Source organism: Syngnathus typhle, linkage group LG14, assembly GCF_033458585.1.
Source record: "Syngnathus typhle isolate RoL2023-S1 ecotype Sweden linkage group LG14, RoL_Styp_1.0, whole genome shotgun sequence".
Lineage (NCBI taxonomy): Eukaryota > Metazoa > Chordata > Actinopteri > Syngnathiformes > Syngnathidae > Syngnathus > Syngnathus typhle.
In genome coordinates this window covers 4,129,194-4,146,135 of record NC_083751.1, presented here as the reverse complement: position 1 = coordinate 4,146,135, position 16,942 = coordinate 4,129,194, and the positions used below count along the sequence as shown (strand labels likewise).

General features: G+C 43.9%; 1 protein-coding gene across 4 annotated transcripts; it reads right to left on the bottom strand.

Moving 5' to 3' along the window:
- Window positions 1–1,008: 1,008 nt before the first annotated feature.
- Window positions 1,009–16,543, bottom strand: LOC133166911 (phospholipid phosphatase 2-like). 4 transcript variants are annotated; one of them, XM_061297311.1, is made up of 13 exons: window positions 15,991–16,543; window positions 15,605–15,760; window positions 15,399–15,512; window positions 15,202–15,313; window positions 15,003–15,082; window positions 14,859–14,928; window positions 14,638–14,789; window positions 14,461–14,542; window positions 14,245–14,336; window positions 14,038–14,168; window positions 13,792–13,931; window positions 13,467–13,566; window positions 11,711–13,231 (listed from the first exon to the last, which is right to left on the bottom strand). In XM_061297311.1, exons 2-12 carry the CDS (start codon window positions 15,623–15,625, stop codon window positions 13,511–13,513), a joined length of 1,050 nt encoding a protein of 349 aa, XP_061153295.1. In that variant the 5' UTR covers window positions 15,626–15,760; window positions 15,991–16,543; the 3' UTR covers window positions 11,711–13,231; window positions 13,467–13,510. The 4 variants fall into 4 exon arrangements, with proteins under 4 accessions (XP_061153297.1, XP_061153296.1, XP_061153295.1 ...); XM_061297310.1 differs by having other exon boundaries at window positions 14,245–14,339; window positions 15,991–16,540; XM_061297313.1 differs by lacking the exons at window positions 14,038–14,168; window positions 14,245–14,336; window positions 14,461–14,542; ... (5 more) ...; window positions 15,605–15,760; window positions 15,991–16,543 and adding exons at window positions 1,009–2,171; window positions 2,263–2,421; window positions 3,207–3,383; ... (2 more) ...; window positions 3,986–4,137; window positions 10,494–11,013 and having other exon boundaries at window positions 11,852–13,231; window positions 13,467–13,563.
- Window positions 16,544–16,942: the final 399 nt, after the last annotated feature.

The window sequence follows — 16,942 nt, the reverse complement described above, 5'->3', positions numbered from 1 at the left end:
TCCATTTCAAAGCACCGCTCACTTATTCTCTTCTCTTGGACTGGTGTGCTTTTGTGGTTCCAGGTTGATTGCCTTTCGCCTTGAAGACTTGCCAGATCCTCAGGCAGCCACATGAAGAAGGTGAAAACCTTTGCCTGGGTTGCAGATCATTTACTGGGTGTGTGTGGGAGACGTGTTGACAAAGTAGTACACAAGAAGTAGTACACAAGCATCGCTCATTGAAAATACATTTGACAGTGCCCTAATTTCAAACAGTCCAGTTATTCACATGAATGATGGTGAGGGCAAAAAGCCCAAATGGCTGCACAGTGGACACTTTGAAGAGACTCCAACTTCCAATCAGTGTCTGAAGAGCGACTATGGTAGCTTGAAAAATTCATCTAAGGACTTTGGGAACACTCCAGTTGGCTGATGAGCATCCACACCCAGTTGTTTGTGTTGTTCAGGGTGTAGTAATGCGCCGCTCAAGCTTAGTCATCGTCCTTCTTGACAGGACGGGAAAAATCGGAGTAAGGCTTATGCCAACAAATCGTAGTTGTTTTTTACGTTTCGTTCCAATACTTTTGCACATACGTTGTTTTCACACATCTCGATGTACATACCAGGAAATAAAAGCTAAACTTTTGTGTCATGTTCTTATTTTGATGCAAGAACCAAAATGTCTTCACAAACAAGAACTGACCCTGCCGTTCCAATACTTTTGGAGATACCTTGAATCCCAAGGGTGACATACTCCAGGGTCGTTTACCTCACCGTTCCTTCCACAAGACGTGTTTTTTCCATCCATCTCATCGGACTCATAACGGCGAGATGGAAAGATGTGAAGCGAGAGAAATGGCGTGCGAGTGTAAATACATAAATCACATCGCGACACGCCAGGCCAAGGGCAAATAAACGTTGGACCGAGGTTTCTCCTTTTGGCCACCTTCTTTGGTTGTGAAGTACTTTTGAGTATTTGTTGCTATTTCTTGTACTTCCAATCACCTCAGAACAGAAAAACAACTTAAATGAATGCAGATTATACATTTATTCCAAAAAAAGGAGACAACATAAAGCTTCTATTTACACAGGGAAACACGTGATAGCACCTAGTTGAAGGCACACGCTGATAAAATATCATCAGCTGAGAACATCGGCGACACCCGCACCTGTGCGTTTGTCTACAGCTGCACGTCAGGGTCGGGGGGTCGGGGTCAAGGGGGTCTCTCTCGCACGACACTTCATCTGGAGCAGCTGTTTGTGCTTGTTTGACAATATTAGTGGCCACTTCTCGGGTCTGCGCCGGACCTGTCGTCGGACGGCCATTTTGGAAACTGACATCGTAACGACAGGGGTGGGCAAAATACGGGTCGGGGGCCACATAAGGCTTTTTGATTAGGAAGGATCCTGTAATATTTAATACATTATTGTAGCTGTATTTTTCATTTAAAAAGGTGCGTTAAAATGTACTTAAAATATCTGGTTGGTTGATTTATTGTAAATAATAAAAAAATCAAATATAAAAATATAAAACACATTTAACAGTTATACTATAATACTATCTATACTATAGAGATACAGTATAAATAGATATAAATACTATTATATAATAATAATTATATAGGCTATATAGTATAATCCTATCAAATGTGGCCCCTTGAGCACAAATATGCCCACCCCTGCTTAAGACCAACACAATTATACAACAATAAAAATATTTTTCATACACTTACATACAAACACACCTTTATAAAACAGATCCTTCGCAATCTTAAGATAGAGCACGTGCGGCTCAAAGTGGCAAGCAGGGTGATTGCACTAAAAATAGAGAAGGAAAATTTAGAATAAATTAACAGTTTTTTTTTTTTTAAATGTCTCATTCTTACATTTGACTATCAAATATTTTTGTTGGGCAATACGGTAGTGGTATATCACAAAGCTTTACAAATCCACATTGCAGTCCGTTCTCACTTGCAGCCCGTGAGTAGAAAAAGATGGTCAACTGCACTCACGCGAACATGCACAGACACACACACACACAAACCAATCTACCAATAGGGCCGAATGGGCAAGTTTGCCTTCACAAATCTAAGAATGCAGCGCTCCCACGTTATTTGCGAGTCTTTGCCTTCGACGACGCCTCCGGGAGAACGAGGAGGCTTTACGAAAAGGAGGAGATCTCCTGGTTCAGTCTAGTGGTCGTGAGAAGCAGATGGCAGGCGAGTGGTTGACTCGAGAAAATGACTCGCCCGCCCGTTAATGGTGCTGGTGGTGAGGGCGTACCGTGCGGGTGGCTCACACCGGGTGGCAGTTGTAATGGTTGTTGTGCTCCGAATCGACAAACTGCAGGCTGGGCTTCCTTTCCGGCTCCTCGTTTTCGGCGTGATCGGGCTTGGTACGGCGCGGAGGACGCTTCTTGAAAAAGTCCGACACGAACCGCACCTGCGACACACAGCCCATCATTTTCTTGTATTATTTCTAATCTTGTCAAATGAAAACTATACAGTTGTGTGACTCTCCCCCACTCCATTTATTTACTTTTCCCATTTTTATTTTATTTTTTTAAAATGATTTCATGGTCTTTTTTCCCCCCCTTAACTAATACGGTATGAGTGAAGAGGGTAAGCTGGGAAAGTGTGATCAAGTATGTCTGGCGCTCTCACGCACACCTGAGGGGAACACACGCATACGGAAAGCAGCGGTCGTAAAGCGCGAAGCCCTCGAGAGAATCTAATTGCATGCAGCACCATGAAGGCCAAAGGTGGCCTCTCATTTCCAAAAGCTTTACGTAGGTGTGCACATGTACATTCCTGCTCAATATCAAACATTTTTTTTGGACAACCGAGACCCTTTTTAACACTCTTTTTGTCCTTGCTAAATTATGACCTTCGCCACGAGACACCGACGCTCGGTAATTCCCACAAGATGGTGCTAAGCGTCATTCCAAACAATGAAGAGTTCCAGCTGCGTAAAGTGAGAAGAATGCTTGGAGCCCAATGTGCTAGTCTCACTTCCCGAAATGTACCAGCGAGCAGAAATGAAGCCAACATATTCCTGTGGTGAGAATTTTGCATAACACTGTCTGATGTGGACGATCCCACCCAGTCTCGCTACCGCCCGAGGCCTTAAACAAAATAAATAACGACAAAGTCATCGGGTTTTGCTTTGTCGGGCTTGACGACGACTATTTTTTTCCGCATCTTTAAACTAAATGTTGGTGTACTTACGTTGATCACGGCGACCAGCGCCCCCTGCAGGAGCCCCACCAGCACGTCGCTCCAGTGGTGCTTGTAATCGGAGACGCGCGTGTAGCCCACGTAGATGGCGAAGGCCACCAGGAAGAACTGCACGGTGGGCCGCAGGAGTCGCGCCCACTTGGCGACCAGCCGGGCCTGCACGTACAGCTGCGGGCCAACGAGGACGGCGAGATGCAGTTAGTCGGCTAGCATTTAAAAAGTCCCTGTCCTGGACTTTCCTTGTCTGCCTCACTCATCAAATCACAACAAATTTGGTCCAAGTAAGAATATTCAAGCATGTCATCAATTTGCTTACCGCGAGGAATAGCATGCAGTACATGCCGAAGGACGAGTGGCCAGAGTAGAAGGACAACCTGGAAACAAAAGAAAGAAAATATTCATCCATTTGGCCTAAAACGAACATCACGTGGTCATCCTACCTGGACTCGGTGACGTCCTGAGGATGGCCCGTGCAGTTGATGACCTGCATGTAGCCCGTGCACGCTTTAGGCGCGCACACGGCCATGAAGTTAGGCCTGGGCCGACCGATGGTATACTTGGCTAGGTCGGTCAGCGACTGGCTGACGGCGCCTCCGAACAGGAAGGTGCCCACCACCTTGTAGAGGGCGGCCACGTACTGGTTGAAGTCGGAATTGGAGTAAATCTTTTTGCTGTACACCAGATACGCTTCACCCGATGAGATCTGAGGCAAAATCGGGAAATTATATGGAGTGCGTTTTGAGAAGGGACGGAGAAAAGCGCAGACGTACGATGACGACGGTGCAGGAGATGGTGACGGCGGCCAGCATGCCGTGGCTGATGGTGTCCGTTTTGACCGGGTACTTGATGCTTTCGTCGTCGCAGTACACGCCCCTCTGGTAAGGTGTGTAGATGATGGTCATGACGATGAAGGGCAGTGCCGCTGCAGAAAAAAACAAATTTGAGAAACTGGGAAACTCAGATACTACTACACTGATAAAAGTTGACCAGCTTGCTAAAAAATCCCAGCAGGTGGCACTAAATAAACAAAACAATGTGTGTTTTTGTAAAGTTCAGAGGAGTATCGACCCAAATTCTTTCCAAAAAAAAATCCCAGAGTAGCCCTGACTATCTTTAGTGCACAAAGGGCAACCCCATGACCTACTATATGAATACCATGCAGTGTCTGCCTGTTGTCTCGTTTCCACAGTGATGACTGCTGACATTTGATTAGGAGCTCAGTGGCAACAAGCAGCACAAGTGTCTCTCAGACACTATCAAGACCAAAAGTACAAAACACAAGCTTTGTGTGTGCTAAGGGGAGCAAAACAATAAGTTCTTTATGGGATCATGTCACTGGGCAACCTTGGCGCCATGCACTTCGGCCCAGCATGCACAGTTTTGCCTTGACGCATCAGTCTGACTAGGCAACAAGTCAGACGTTAACTCTTTCTTCCCTTGGAGGATAGAAAAGGAAGGAGAAAGAAGCAAGCCATCTTCAACCAAAATAAATACATTTTAAAAAAAAGCAAAAAAAACATCCATTCTCTCAGTCTGACCAATGGTATAATTTTTTTTTTTTTTTTTTATCCAAATATGACAAACTTTTAATCCAATTGTTTGGCCTAGCAAAATGAAAATAGTCTATATATTTTGAATAAACGTTTGGATTTTGCATTCACGACTCCGCTCGTCGTCTCATTTTCTGCAAACGTTTGCCGTAGCGCCGCCAACTTCCTGTTTGTGTCACAATATACAACACATGGCTGGAAAGAGACATCCTGTCTGCAGGTACGCCAAGGATTTAGGGTTGTAGCTTTTGGATGGTCCGCCACCTCTGTATTCGGTCTCCAGCTGGCTAACCGAGGGAGGCAGAGTTGGGGGGGGTGGCGCATCATAAAATGATACCAGAGCAGCCTGCTTTTACTTCCAACTATATTTCATGCGCACTGACTTCCAAAAATGACTTCAGAAATTTCCAGAGTGCTGACTCTGTGGCAAAACATGACATCAGCCAACACTAATGCCGAGTGTTTGAGCACATCATTTATTAAAAGGTACCCACGAGAACGTTGGCCAAAATTGTTAGTTTGCTTTTTTTTTTTTTAAAAGCATTGTAAATGTCACTTTAATTTTGTGGATGAGTTATGATGACGCCTAAAAATACTTTAATGGGTTTTCTGTTAAATACTTTGGAAAAATGATGACCTTCATGACAGAGTGGACAGCTATTCAAAAGCAACTTTCTTCTCTAGACATTTTGTTTGCCATAGAATAAGATGTAATTGCACATTCACTACAGTAGGTGGCAGTGGAGCTCTTATTTATTTAGTCTATTATTATTTCTCATTTAATTCAGGCAAATTGATGCACTCTAATTTTTTCTGTAACAGATTAAAAAATGTAGATTTTTCTTTTTGTCTTCCTTGATGTTAACCAGATGTGTACCGTACTTTTAAATAAAGTTAATAAATTACGTACATTTAAAAGATATCTGTCACGACACTGAACATCTATTCAGGCATTGACAGTAAAGACTCCAACGTCTACGGAATGCTTTTGTTGGCAAATAGTACAAGATGCCACCCCAAGCAAATTGCTCAAAACATCATGCGCAGACACAGCGCGGCGGCAGCGGGTCAAAAATAGACCCATCTGAAGACAAACTGGGCCTCCAAGAGACCACGAGACAAGCCCGCAAGACGGAAAGACACCACTTAAAGAGCGAGGCCTCGGTCTCAGTGGAGCTTAACTCAGACATCTCGCTGACAGCGTGGATCGACTTGATAGAAAAGGCAGAAGCGTCTCTCGGGATGGGAGTGCTGGAATGTGGCCAGACTAATCTCCTGCAAACGGGGAGGTCCGTTAGAAGGCACAGGATGTTGGGGTCAGGCGTTCCTTCCCGCATAAAGGCAGACTCATTTTTGACTTGTGGTTTAAAAAAAAAAAAAAAAAAAAAGCATGTTATTATGAATAAAGTTAGAATATTTCACAAGAAGTAGGAATGTTAACTTCTTTCGGAATAAGTCTAAAAATATAGAAAGTTTCTTCAAAAGAAAAATGCTCCTACAAGAATGACACGGCAAAGAAAATGTAATTTTTTTCTTTCTTTTTGAAAAATTTACTTAAGAATTTTAATTGAATAGAGGTGTGAAATTCGGGGTGAAAAGAAAAAATGTAATATCACTGGAAAAGTTACAACGTTGCAAGAAAGTTATTAAAAGAAAAAAAAAAGTCACATGTAAATAAAGTTGCAGTTTGGAAATTTGAATAAGACAAAACTATAATGACTTTCGAATTAATATTAAAAACAATTGTAGCATCAACTTTTTTCACTACTATAAATACACCTGTATATAAACGTAATGCAATCGTTGGAAGTTGTGACGGTAACGCAGGGGGGGATAAAAAGTATCTCGTCCCTCTCATTGACATCCTCCACTCAACCCACACACTTGTCGCTCTCGTGTAAATATAGAGGCAGCTCCATTTAGAAACGCACATGTGCAATTACGCCGGACTTTGGGGACCGCAGTGGCACGTCGCAGCCCGGATGTTTATTCCCCATTTCCATCTGGCGCGCCAACCTGCAGCACCTGCGCAACCGTACCAAGGACATCCATTCGTTTTCAATTTTCACCGAAGCACCAACGCTCATATACTTGGCACTCGGCAGTGAGAAGGTCACATGTAGTTTCCAAGCGTGGTTTGGGAGACCCACAACAAAATGATTTTTTTTACTGGCTGGTGGTTTGGCAAAGATTTGCTGACGTTGTTAAAAACATTCCTGGTTACACAAAAAAAAAAAAGGGCATGTCCCACCAATCACCTTGCAAAATAACAACACTGTGGAGTAAAGTGTGAAATATCCTCCAATGTTTTTTTTAGCAACTTTGAATGATTTGGATTCAATTAGCCAACACCGCACCGGTCTGGACGTGATGATCACACAAGAATCAGCTCGACTGGAACATCTAACTCTAATCCAATATGTCGGTTAACTGCTTTTCCCAGAGAAGGAATTAGTAGATGGTTCTGAGAGGAGGCACGTATCTGGATTGATTGGGTGAGGTTGTCTAAGGGTCAGGGGGCGTATTTGCATTTGGGCCTCTTTCATCACTGATTCCAGCATGCGTAAGTAAAGCATGAGCAAACATTTTAAAGGCGACGTGGAGCAACAACCCGACTCCCCCTCTTCCCCGACAGTCTCGACCCGAGCTGGCCTGACTCAGGCGGAAGGTATGTGCTGAGCCTTCACTAGTGGCCTCTGGAATTCCAATTCAGTGGAGGAACGCCCAACTTCAACAGTCACAGCAAATCCTGCTGCCGCCCATTCTTTTTTTATTTTTAATCCTCGCTGCTTTCGCCCGGGCCATCATTCTCGTATGCTAAGCTGCGGGAGGAGGCGTCGGGTGGTGGCGAGGTCGTACGAGGGCTGCCAGTCAATGAATCGTCTGGGTTTGCTGCTAAAAAATAAAAGCGTCTGAGGTAGAGGGTTGGAATGAAAGAAGCGGGCCACACAGGTTTAAAACCAAACCACCAAAGTCCACGATAGGAGTTCAAGTAAGCCAGAATGGATATGACTTCAAAGCTACGTAATATACACACACACTGTGTGGTCTAATGGAACTATGAGCATGTGACAAGCGTGTGTGTGTGTCTGAGCTCTCAACACGGGTGATCAAAAGCAAACAAAGTGCAAAACTGTCAATAACTACGCTACGTAACAAAGTTTCTCACGTTTGCTTCTTTAATAGCTGCCTAAAAGCATGAATATACCACGTTCAAAAATCACTTCTAATCAAATATTTCAAAGTCATCTTATATTGAACGTAAAAACAATGTGCTTAAATTTTGCTGCAATTAAAGCAACTTTAAAGATTTGACAATTTAAAGGAGAGGTCAATCCCAAACTTTCACAGCCAATCACAGCTCTCCATTTTTCTGAAGCTGACCCATGATTGGCTGTGACTTGAGCCCCGGCAAATGTGATGTCATTTAAGTCGACAGCGAGTGGCAAGATGGCCAACCCTCGAGATGGAGGAAAAACAGATGAATTTTGCGGCTTTCCTCAAATTACACAAACATAATATTAATCAGAACGCCGTGTTTAGACTCATAGATATTATTGTGAAAAGAATTTGGGGGATGATGACTTCTTTAAGAATGTGATACTTGCTTACTAATATAATAATCTTAACACAGCACTTATTTGTCCTAGTGGTGTTGCCATATGACTCAGTGTCATGCTACTATTAAGGGAGTGCTGTAATCAAAACACAACAAAAGCACTTAACACCATCCCTCTTTGGCGCTATAGTGTAGTCACTACATCAATTTAATTCCCACACACTTGTCTGATCATTCGTATTGGAACGCGCTGATCTCTATATGCAAGATTATTGTGCGCCGATCCCACCCAAAGGTTCCATACTTGCTACCCATACAAGAGTGCGCCACTGGAAACATAACAGTGAGGGAACAAGACGCCGTTAGGGCCCTAAAGGAACAAGCGTGTCTTCGGTTTCCATGACGCTGCTCTCCTGAGGAAAAACTGTTCCCACCAAGATGGCTCCCTGAGAACGCTGGAGGAGCTATCTTCCCAACAATCCGGCCTCTGGGAATTCGCTGCAGCACCACCAATTAAAAATGTTTGCATTTTCTTATGAAAGCCCTTTGGAGAGACAAACAGTGAAAAGCATAGTTCGTGGGACTAACGAATATACCGATAACGTTGTACAGAGATTGTATATAGGAAATGTGTGACTCCATACGTGTAATCATTTGGAATGTGGGTGTGTACATGATGTGTTTCCGCTTTGAACACCCAGAGTACAACTGTGCCAAATAAATGACAACAATGCCCTGGGAGAGGTAAACCCCGACGTTGCCTAGAGTTGGAACCAACACCCCACTCACTATCTGTGTACAATTACAATGCAGGCACACTTCACAACAAATATCCACAGGTTAAGTTTCAAACTTATTTTAAAACACGTACCAGAAAAATAAACGGCTCAGCGATTTGCGGTGACGACTCTCCGTCATTTTCAACGTTGCGCCTCCCCAACACACAAAGCTTGTCTCAGCCGATATGCACCACTTCTTTCTTTGCTCACTTGGGAACGGTTACTGTACTATTACGATTTTTGGATTAATGGCAAGAGGAAATGAAACAGATGGCAATGTTGTTATAAAAAAATAAACAAAACGGGATATGGGACTCTGAACACATAGGCATTCAGTGGCGTGGTTGTTTAACAAGGGCAGGTCCAACTATGATGACACAAAAGAATCACACCCAGAATGGAAGTGCTGCTTTTTCCACTCTATAATTTCCTTCACAAAGCAAAATGCAACAAAACGGAAAGTTCTGACTTCCAAAAAATACATTCTTTGACTAAAAAAGGTTACAGTGAGAGAACACATGCAAACAAAAACTACGGACCAAACCGGAAAAGTATTTTGTGCCCATAAGCGCCGACGGTCAATTTAATTACACACTATGTCAAGCCATTATTGCACGGTCTTGTCAACCTCACTTACGTGTATGTGTGTGTGTGTGTGTGTGTGTGTGTGTTGACTGGATGCAGCAAGAGAATAACAGAGCACAAGATGCAGGATATGTATGCATTATTAATATAATATTTATATCTTCTCGGCAAGAACCCAGCAATCAATTGAAATTTTAACTTCCAATATTTTGCAGTTTGCATTGCCTGTGCCGTTCAACTTTAATAAGAGTATGAGAGAGCACGAAATGCTATTACAATCATATTAATTTGCCCGAAGCCAAAGTCAGAAAGAGTACAGTAATTGGTTTAGTATGTGTTTTGCTTTTTTTTGCTTTTTTTTTAAACGCTATAACATTTTGGTATAAATTATTTGCAGGACACACAGGGTACGACTGACACTTGCTCTGGGATTTGTTAGGAAGCAGAAACCAACTGCATACATACAATACAAAATTTTATATTTCGTGGGAGTCACGCAATGCTAAAGCTGGAAGTGGAACGTCCCTGGTTAGATTCTTGGCAAAGAAAAATGGAATATCACATTTCCATAAACAAACATTCCAGCTTCCTGCTCTGTCAACTCCACCGAGGAGGAGAATGAAAAATAGTTTGGAGAAAGTAGATCATAAACAGAAGAATAGCCGACCAGCATTTCCATTGCAGAGTCAAATCCAGACCCTCGGGTGCGTGTTGGTGTGTGTATGTGTGCAAAATAACGAGAAATATTCCATAATAACTGTCATTACACACATGTGGCAGTAAAAAGAATTCGAAGCAGACTCACCGACGAGCACGCACAGCACATCCATGAGCACGTAGAGCTTCTTCTTCACACTCTTCATGTTGCTTCGCCGTCGTTTCAACTTTGGAATTATTAAACAAGCTCAAACGGTACCTGTAAACGCGTCCATTCTGCTCGGCTTTGCGACATAACAACAAAAACGCAACCTGAACTACGGGTTCTTCCGGGGTTGTCTCGCCTTTACCTGTGCGCGTAAACAAACACTAGTGCTCGTCTGTGTCAAAAACTGTGGGGAAAGGTCGTAAAAATATGAAGTGGGAATTATTAATAAAAAAGAAAGTCCTCTTTGCTTCTGGGATTTTTTAAAAGAGAGTCCACATAGAGCGTCCAAACACGTTTCGAGTCCACGCAATTGTGGAGAGCAAATCACAGGACTGAAGTACAGCACACGGCGACCCTGGGCACCTCCTCCTTTACGTCTCCATTATTACCTTTTCCCTCCCATTTTCCTGTTTTATGCCTTCCTTGAGGAGCAAGAGGCGGAAGGTGGAGCCTGCAAATACTAAATTAAAAAAAAGTTAATTAAATTACAAATAAAGATTGTCACAAAATAGATGAGCTGAATCATAAAAAAAGGGGGGTTATTATTTTATAAATCCGCATCACCCGGGGAGTGGGGGAATATGACGTCATGGCATGTCAGATTACGTCACATCAACAAAACGAGATCGATTAAAGTGAGAAAAATGATTAGAAAAGAAAAAGGGGGAAAAATAAAAAAAACTAATACTCCAATGAAGACAAGATCAAATTAACTACAAAAAACGTGCCAAGTATCACAAAATTTGATAAGTTTCCCATATTTCCGCATTTTGCTGTAAATGTGCACAACGTTGGTCAAGAGAAAAATTAAATTGATAAGTGTCAGATTGTAAGGGGTTCTAGTGAAAGAATTCATTTCAAATGTATTTCTTCTGCCCCCTGCTGGAATTTCTCAGTAATAAAGGAATTGGATTACATCTTGACATTACAATTCTGAAACTAATCAGCACATGCTTTGAGCATTTATTTTTTAGCCATCTCCCTCATCACATGCCTGACACGCACACCAAAACGCTCTCCTTACAAATTTGATCTGTATAAACCATTTGATTGACATCATTTGGTTAAGCTTAACTGCCTTCTGCAGTCTGCCAAATATTTGGAAATGATAACTCCTGTCAAACCCTTTCCAATTAAATTAAGCCAGCATAACTACATTGTCTTCTCTCATCATGTAATAGCGTCTCTTTATTTTTTTTACAAAATATAATAATTATTAACAAACGCCCGAAGTAGTACAATACATACATTGCAAAAAAAAAAAAACAAGTGAAAGTATAAGAAACAGTTCTGCTCACATCAGGCCTTGTCCATCACCTCCTTAGTGTAAACTCAAACGTCCATCTGGCTCGCTTCACTGTTGTCACAGGAAGATCTCAAACATGCACAGACAGCAAAGAAAAACAAATAAATAGAAGAGATAAAAGATGACAAGAGGTCACGTTAACAACCAACAACGTTCATAAACTCCTTGAAACGTTTGCTTCTTCAGATCCGGAACGGGACGACAATGTAATTTAAGTAAGGGTCCAATAAAACAAGAACAATCACAAAAATCAACGTCAATACTAAATCATCACGAGTTGGGGGTGATCCAAAGTGAACAGCTTCAATCAATCATTTATGACGACAGTCAAAATCTTAACGTCACTGTAATGTGTTTTATTCTCATTTAATTGTAGGTGTCAACTGGGTATTATTTATGTCTCTCCAGTTTAGACCCGGGGTTCTATTCTGAGCTAATCAACATCATGACCAGTGTACGTTCTAAGGTAGCCTGGTTTTGAGATAATCCGGCGCATTTACCTGCACATTTACCTAACCTTGGGTATAATATTGGCCTGTTGAGTTTACACCTTGGATTATATTCTGACGATAAAACATTGAATGAATGTTGGAAAAACAAAATCCCACGCACTAACTTTGTGACACTTCATTTGTGACATTTTCAAACACTTCCTCAACATACGCAGTGGGAATGTTGCAAGCAGCTGGCGCAACGGTATGAGTCAGTGGCGTGGAACAAAAAAAAAACAATGATGATGATTTCATGACAATCCCAAAATAATCTAGAGCTACATCTGCTGTCTACATAAGGACAGAGGAGGAAAGCACAAGCCAACAGACAACGGCGCCAAACAGAGAGCGGATGACAGAGCACAAAAAAAAAAGGCCGTTTGTGTTGAAATAAAGTGATCTTTGTGTGAAAGGACTCAGAGCAGCAACAATCAGTGCCGAGCATGCGTCACTCTCACGGCTCCAAAGCCGTGACATTCTGGAAGTTTTTCATTTGTTCTGTTTGCTTCACCAGTCTAAGATCGCTTCTGTATTCAAACAGACTTCTCCCAAGTGCTTTCACTGAAGTGAGTCAAAGGGAGATAAATGCAGAGGAGGAGGACAGGAAGTCATAAGATGGGGAAGAGGAGGCACGCAGCAGGTGAGGTCCCACCTGCATGCGACCGGGGAGTCGGTCACGTCACCAGCTGCGCCGCAGACCTCGGGGAGAAACGGACTGTCACGCATGTGGAACTGGAAGAAGCCCGGTCGATGGTCTTGAAGCTCCGGACCTAACCCGGCGGCAGAGAAGCGAGCCACCTGATTGGACGAGGCAGGCAGAGGGAAGGGGCAGTCAACCAGGTTCTGCGGACGGCTAACGTTGCCCGTCTGCGGTTCTTCGTCTGGAGGAGAGAGTAAAATGTAAGCCAAGTGGGGTGGGGGGGGGAGGAAGGGGCGTGACAATCACTGATGGACTTTTAGCCTTATTCATTGAACTGGACAAACAAAAACAAATGCAACATGAAAACATTCACAGGGGAACATGGAGAAGACTTACTGACATCACTCACTCAACACACAAATATGAGCATGCAAGTGTCATCGCGACAGGGTTGACAAGCCTCCCCCGTCCTTTACCTGCAGGCTGCAGCCTGCTTTGTGTAGGCCAGACCGCACCGAGGTCACGGCTTTAAGAGAAAGCGGGGGGTCCGTCTGCGCCGAGGGCGGCCCTCCTCTTCTGGAGCGCCGTGTCAAAAAGGGGTGAGGCATGCAAGCGTGCGCGCGCAGAGACACAAAACGAGAATGGGGGGGGGGGGGGGGGGGGAAGAAATGCAAAAATGATTCAGAAAGGAAGACAGCAAATGCTTGAACAAAAAAAAAAAAAAAAAACTGATGAAAACTGACATGGTATGTAAACAATTTCAATTATGGAAGTCTTAATTGAAACTTTCAAGGTTTTTACCTTGTTTGTCCAGTTCTAGGCTCGACTGCCGAGGTAAAGGAGGCGCCAGTTTTCCGGAGCTACCGCAAGACAGTAAAGCGGCGGAATTATCGCTTCCCTCCATCTCGCCGGCATACCCGCCATCTTGGTCTCCCTCTTCCCTACGGCACATCAAAACACAGGTAAAGCACATGGATGCTTCCATCTCACCCAGAATTGAATTCCGGGGTTCAGATAAGGACGAGAAGTTGTTTGGTCACGACTCACATCTTCCCTAACTGCAAGGTGTACTTCTTGCGAGTGATCCTGCAAGCTTGTTGAGTGAAGTAGTCGTGTCTCTCTGACTTCTTCCACCGGTAGTAGTACTCCACACACTCCCCCACAGAGCGGGTCCTCACCTGTGGATAAATAAAAAGTACTTGTGTTGCTGAATGAAAAGGAAAAACAAACATTTCTTGTCTCTGAAGCACTTACCTTATTAGCCTGGATGAGATGGAAGTTTTTCCCGTAAACTTTATAGCCGAGCTCAAAATTCCTGCGCTCCTCCTCACTCCAGCCACAGAGCTCTTCTAAACAAAAGGGCAGAAAAAGTCAAGATTGAGCAAAACATGCCGTGTCATGACATTCACCAGTATTTCTTCAGGATGTTTCCTTGAGATGAAAAACGGCGTTTCCGTTCTTGTATTTTACCAGTGAACACTTTCACATTAAAGTGTAGTCGTCGCAGTGCCTCCTCCGCGTTGAAGTTGCATCTCAGCAGCTCATACAGCGCCTGGTATCATTAAAAAAAAAAAAGCCTGGTCAAGATGTTCACTGTACACATCAAGTTTTATTTTGAAGAAAAAAAAAAGAAGTACTATCCAGCACCTGTTCATCGTCTTGTACGGTGTCGGCACACGTTTGCTTGCATACTGCCCCCTCCTGGCCACGTGGCTTCTGTACATTCATTAAAAAGTGCTCCACTTCCAGCAGCGGCAGAGCACCTGGTCTCCACAACAACTGATCCTCATTGTGGTACGCTGGACACAAGGACGCCAGAGATGTAGAAATAGGAAGTCACCAGCATGAAAGAAGTCAGAAGTTCCTACCTTGTTCCTGGTACGTATAAGGACTGAGGGGAGGGATTATTGCCTGGTACATGGAACCGACCATGATGTCCTGGTGAAGCAAATTCCGTGTGAGGCAACTGGAGTGACGGCTAAAACGCACCGAACCGTCTTCTGGTGACCAACCTTGTGTTCTTCATTGGAGGGGACAGAGATATTGTCGGGTTCCTCGTCAGATGAGCAGACGGATGCGTCATTGTTTCCAGCTGAGATGGAGAAAAAAAAACATGACTTCAAGCCATTTGAATAATTAACTTTTGAATTTCTAACCCCCTGATGTGTGTGCACCCATGCTTTAAAGTCTTGGGCCACAACATGAACTTACGAGGCAGGTGTTGGAGCAAATCAGAGGTGCTGGAGGTGACTGAAGGGGTGAGATCATCAGCTGATGACTCCACTCCCTGCGTTGCGGCAAAGATGTCTTCAGGGATCTGATTCTGGAGAAGACAGGAAACATTGGAGCTGCAACATGTGGTTGTTTTTTTTTTTTTTAAGTTGTGCTGGCCCGAGGGGGGCTGTCACCTTGGCCACTGTCACGTCTGGCAGAGCTGCGGAGACGTGACAACTCTGCTTGGCGGGGTCCGGCACTGCAAAGCCATACAGAGCCAGAAGGTCCTCCAAGGGCAGCTCGCTGGCCTACCAAGTAGGACAATAAATGGGAAGAACGAGGAAAAAAACAGAATGTGATCCATTTAGCAGAGGAGCAATGTAACACAACTTGAGCATACAGCCTGAGATTGAGCTGCCATCTTCTGGGGAAGAGGAGATTCTCTCCTTCAACTCCGGAAAAGACTTTTTCTCCGGCCCAGTGTCTTCATCGCCATACCTCACGAGCTCAAATGGGATGGAACCTCGGCGGCCAGGTCCACAGGCCCTCGGCCCGCCTATGGACAGAAACAAGCTATCACACACAATACTGTGAATCTCAAGCCAGCACCGCATGGCTTATCTTTTCTTTCATTTTGCAGTATCAGTTTCATTTGGGAGTGGCATGGCTTTTAGCGTGTTTTTTTGTGAGCAAACATCAAAGTTTAAAGCCATAGAGCAACAGGAAAAAGGAAACAAAGTCAACTTCACACAGTAGCACACTAGATGAAGAAGCTCCATTGACTACCTTGTGTTATTTTGTTCAACATGGCTCGTTGTCGTGATAAAGTTGAGCTGCTCGCGTTGCGAGTGTGTGTGTGACCAAGGGCGCTTTCCTGCCACTTGGTGCTGAACGCCTCTTCCTTCTCGGCGGATCGCGCGAGAAGGAAATAAAAAGTCAAAATGTCCCACTAAAAAAAGGGGACGACAATGACTAACGCGGACAACTTTTTCCGTCAGTTAAAACTTCACCAAAGCACTCGAGTCGCCGTCGTATTTTTCGCCTTGCTTCTTTTGTTTTCGGTTCGGTTCCTTTCGACGGCTTCAAGGGAGGAGGAGGGGGAGGAATGGCTCTTTAACGCCGAACGAGAAGCTCGAAACGCCGGGGAGCTTCTCCATTCCTCTCCCTCTACCTCTACTTCCCCGATGTTTAACCCCCGCGTTGCTACGTTTCACCCAGTGCTGCCCTTCCTTCCGCGTTAGTTCGCCGGTCACACCGCCGACACATACGCCGAAGCGTCGTACGTGACTAGCGGCCGTAGTTGGCCCCGGTTTCGCCCGTCGTCTGGGCGACTAGAGCCTCGTTTTCGTGCACTTACCTCCGCCGCCATTCCGTTCCTGCGTGAGCCGACTAGCCCGGATGTTGTAGGTCTGTTGTGTAGCACTGTGCAACGCGACGTGTTACTCACTCAGGTAGTTGTGTACTTGTGTCCACAAACTTCCCGTTTTTTTTTTTAAATCATCTATTAAAAAATAATATATACACATTTTACACCCCAGATGAGCCTTAGAGCCTTAGTTATTTTAAAACCAGCGCTTCTTTTTTTTGCTAGCTTCCCCCAACTGTATAACCCAGTAGTTAATATTTCCCATTATAAACTACAATAGTGTAACGTATATTAAAAGGTTCCCACAGTATTAGCAATATTAGTAGAATGATGAAATCAAAGTCTCACTCTAAGTGGCCAAATATTTACACC

Excerpts from the sequence above, each read along its gene's own strand:
- LOC133166911 (XM_061297310.1), bottom strand. The coding sequence starts at position 15,625 with ATGGCAGCTCAATCTCAGGCT. Across the intron at positions 14,929-15,002 it reads CCTCCAATGAAGAACACAAG|GACATCATGGTCGGTTCCAT; the intron begins GTTGGTCACCAG and ends TTGCTTCACCAG. Across the intron at positions 14,543-14,637 it reads CCGTACAAGACGATGAACAG|GCGCTGTATGAGCTGCTGAG; the intron begins GTGCTGGATAGT and ends TAATGATACCAG.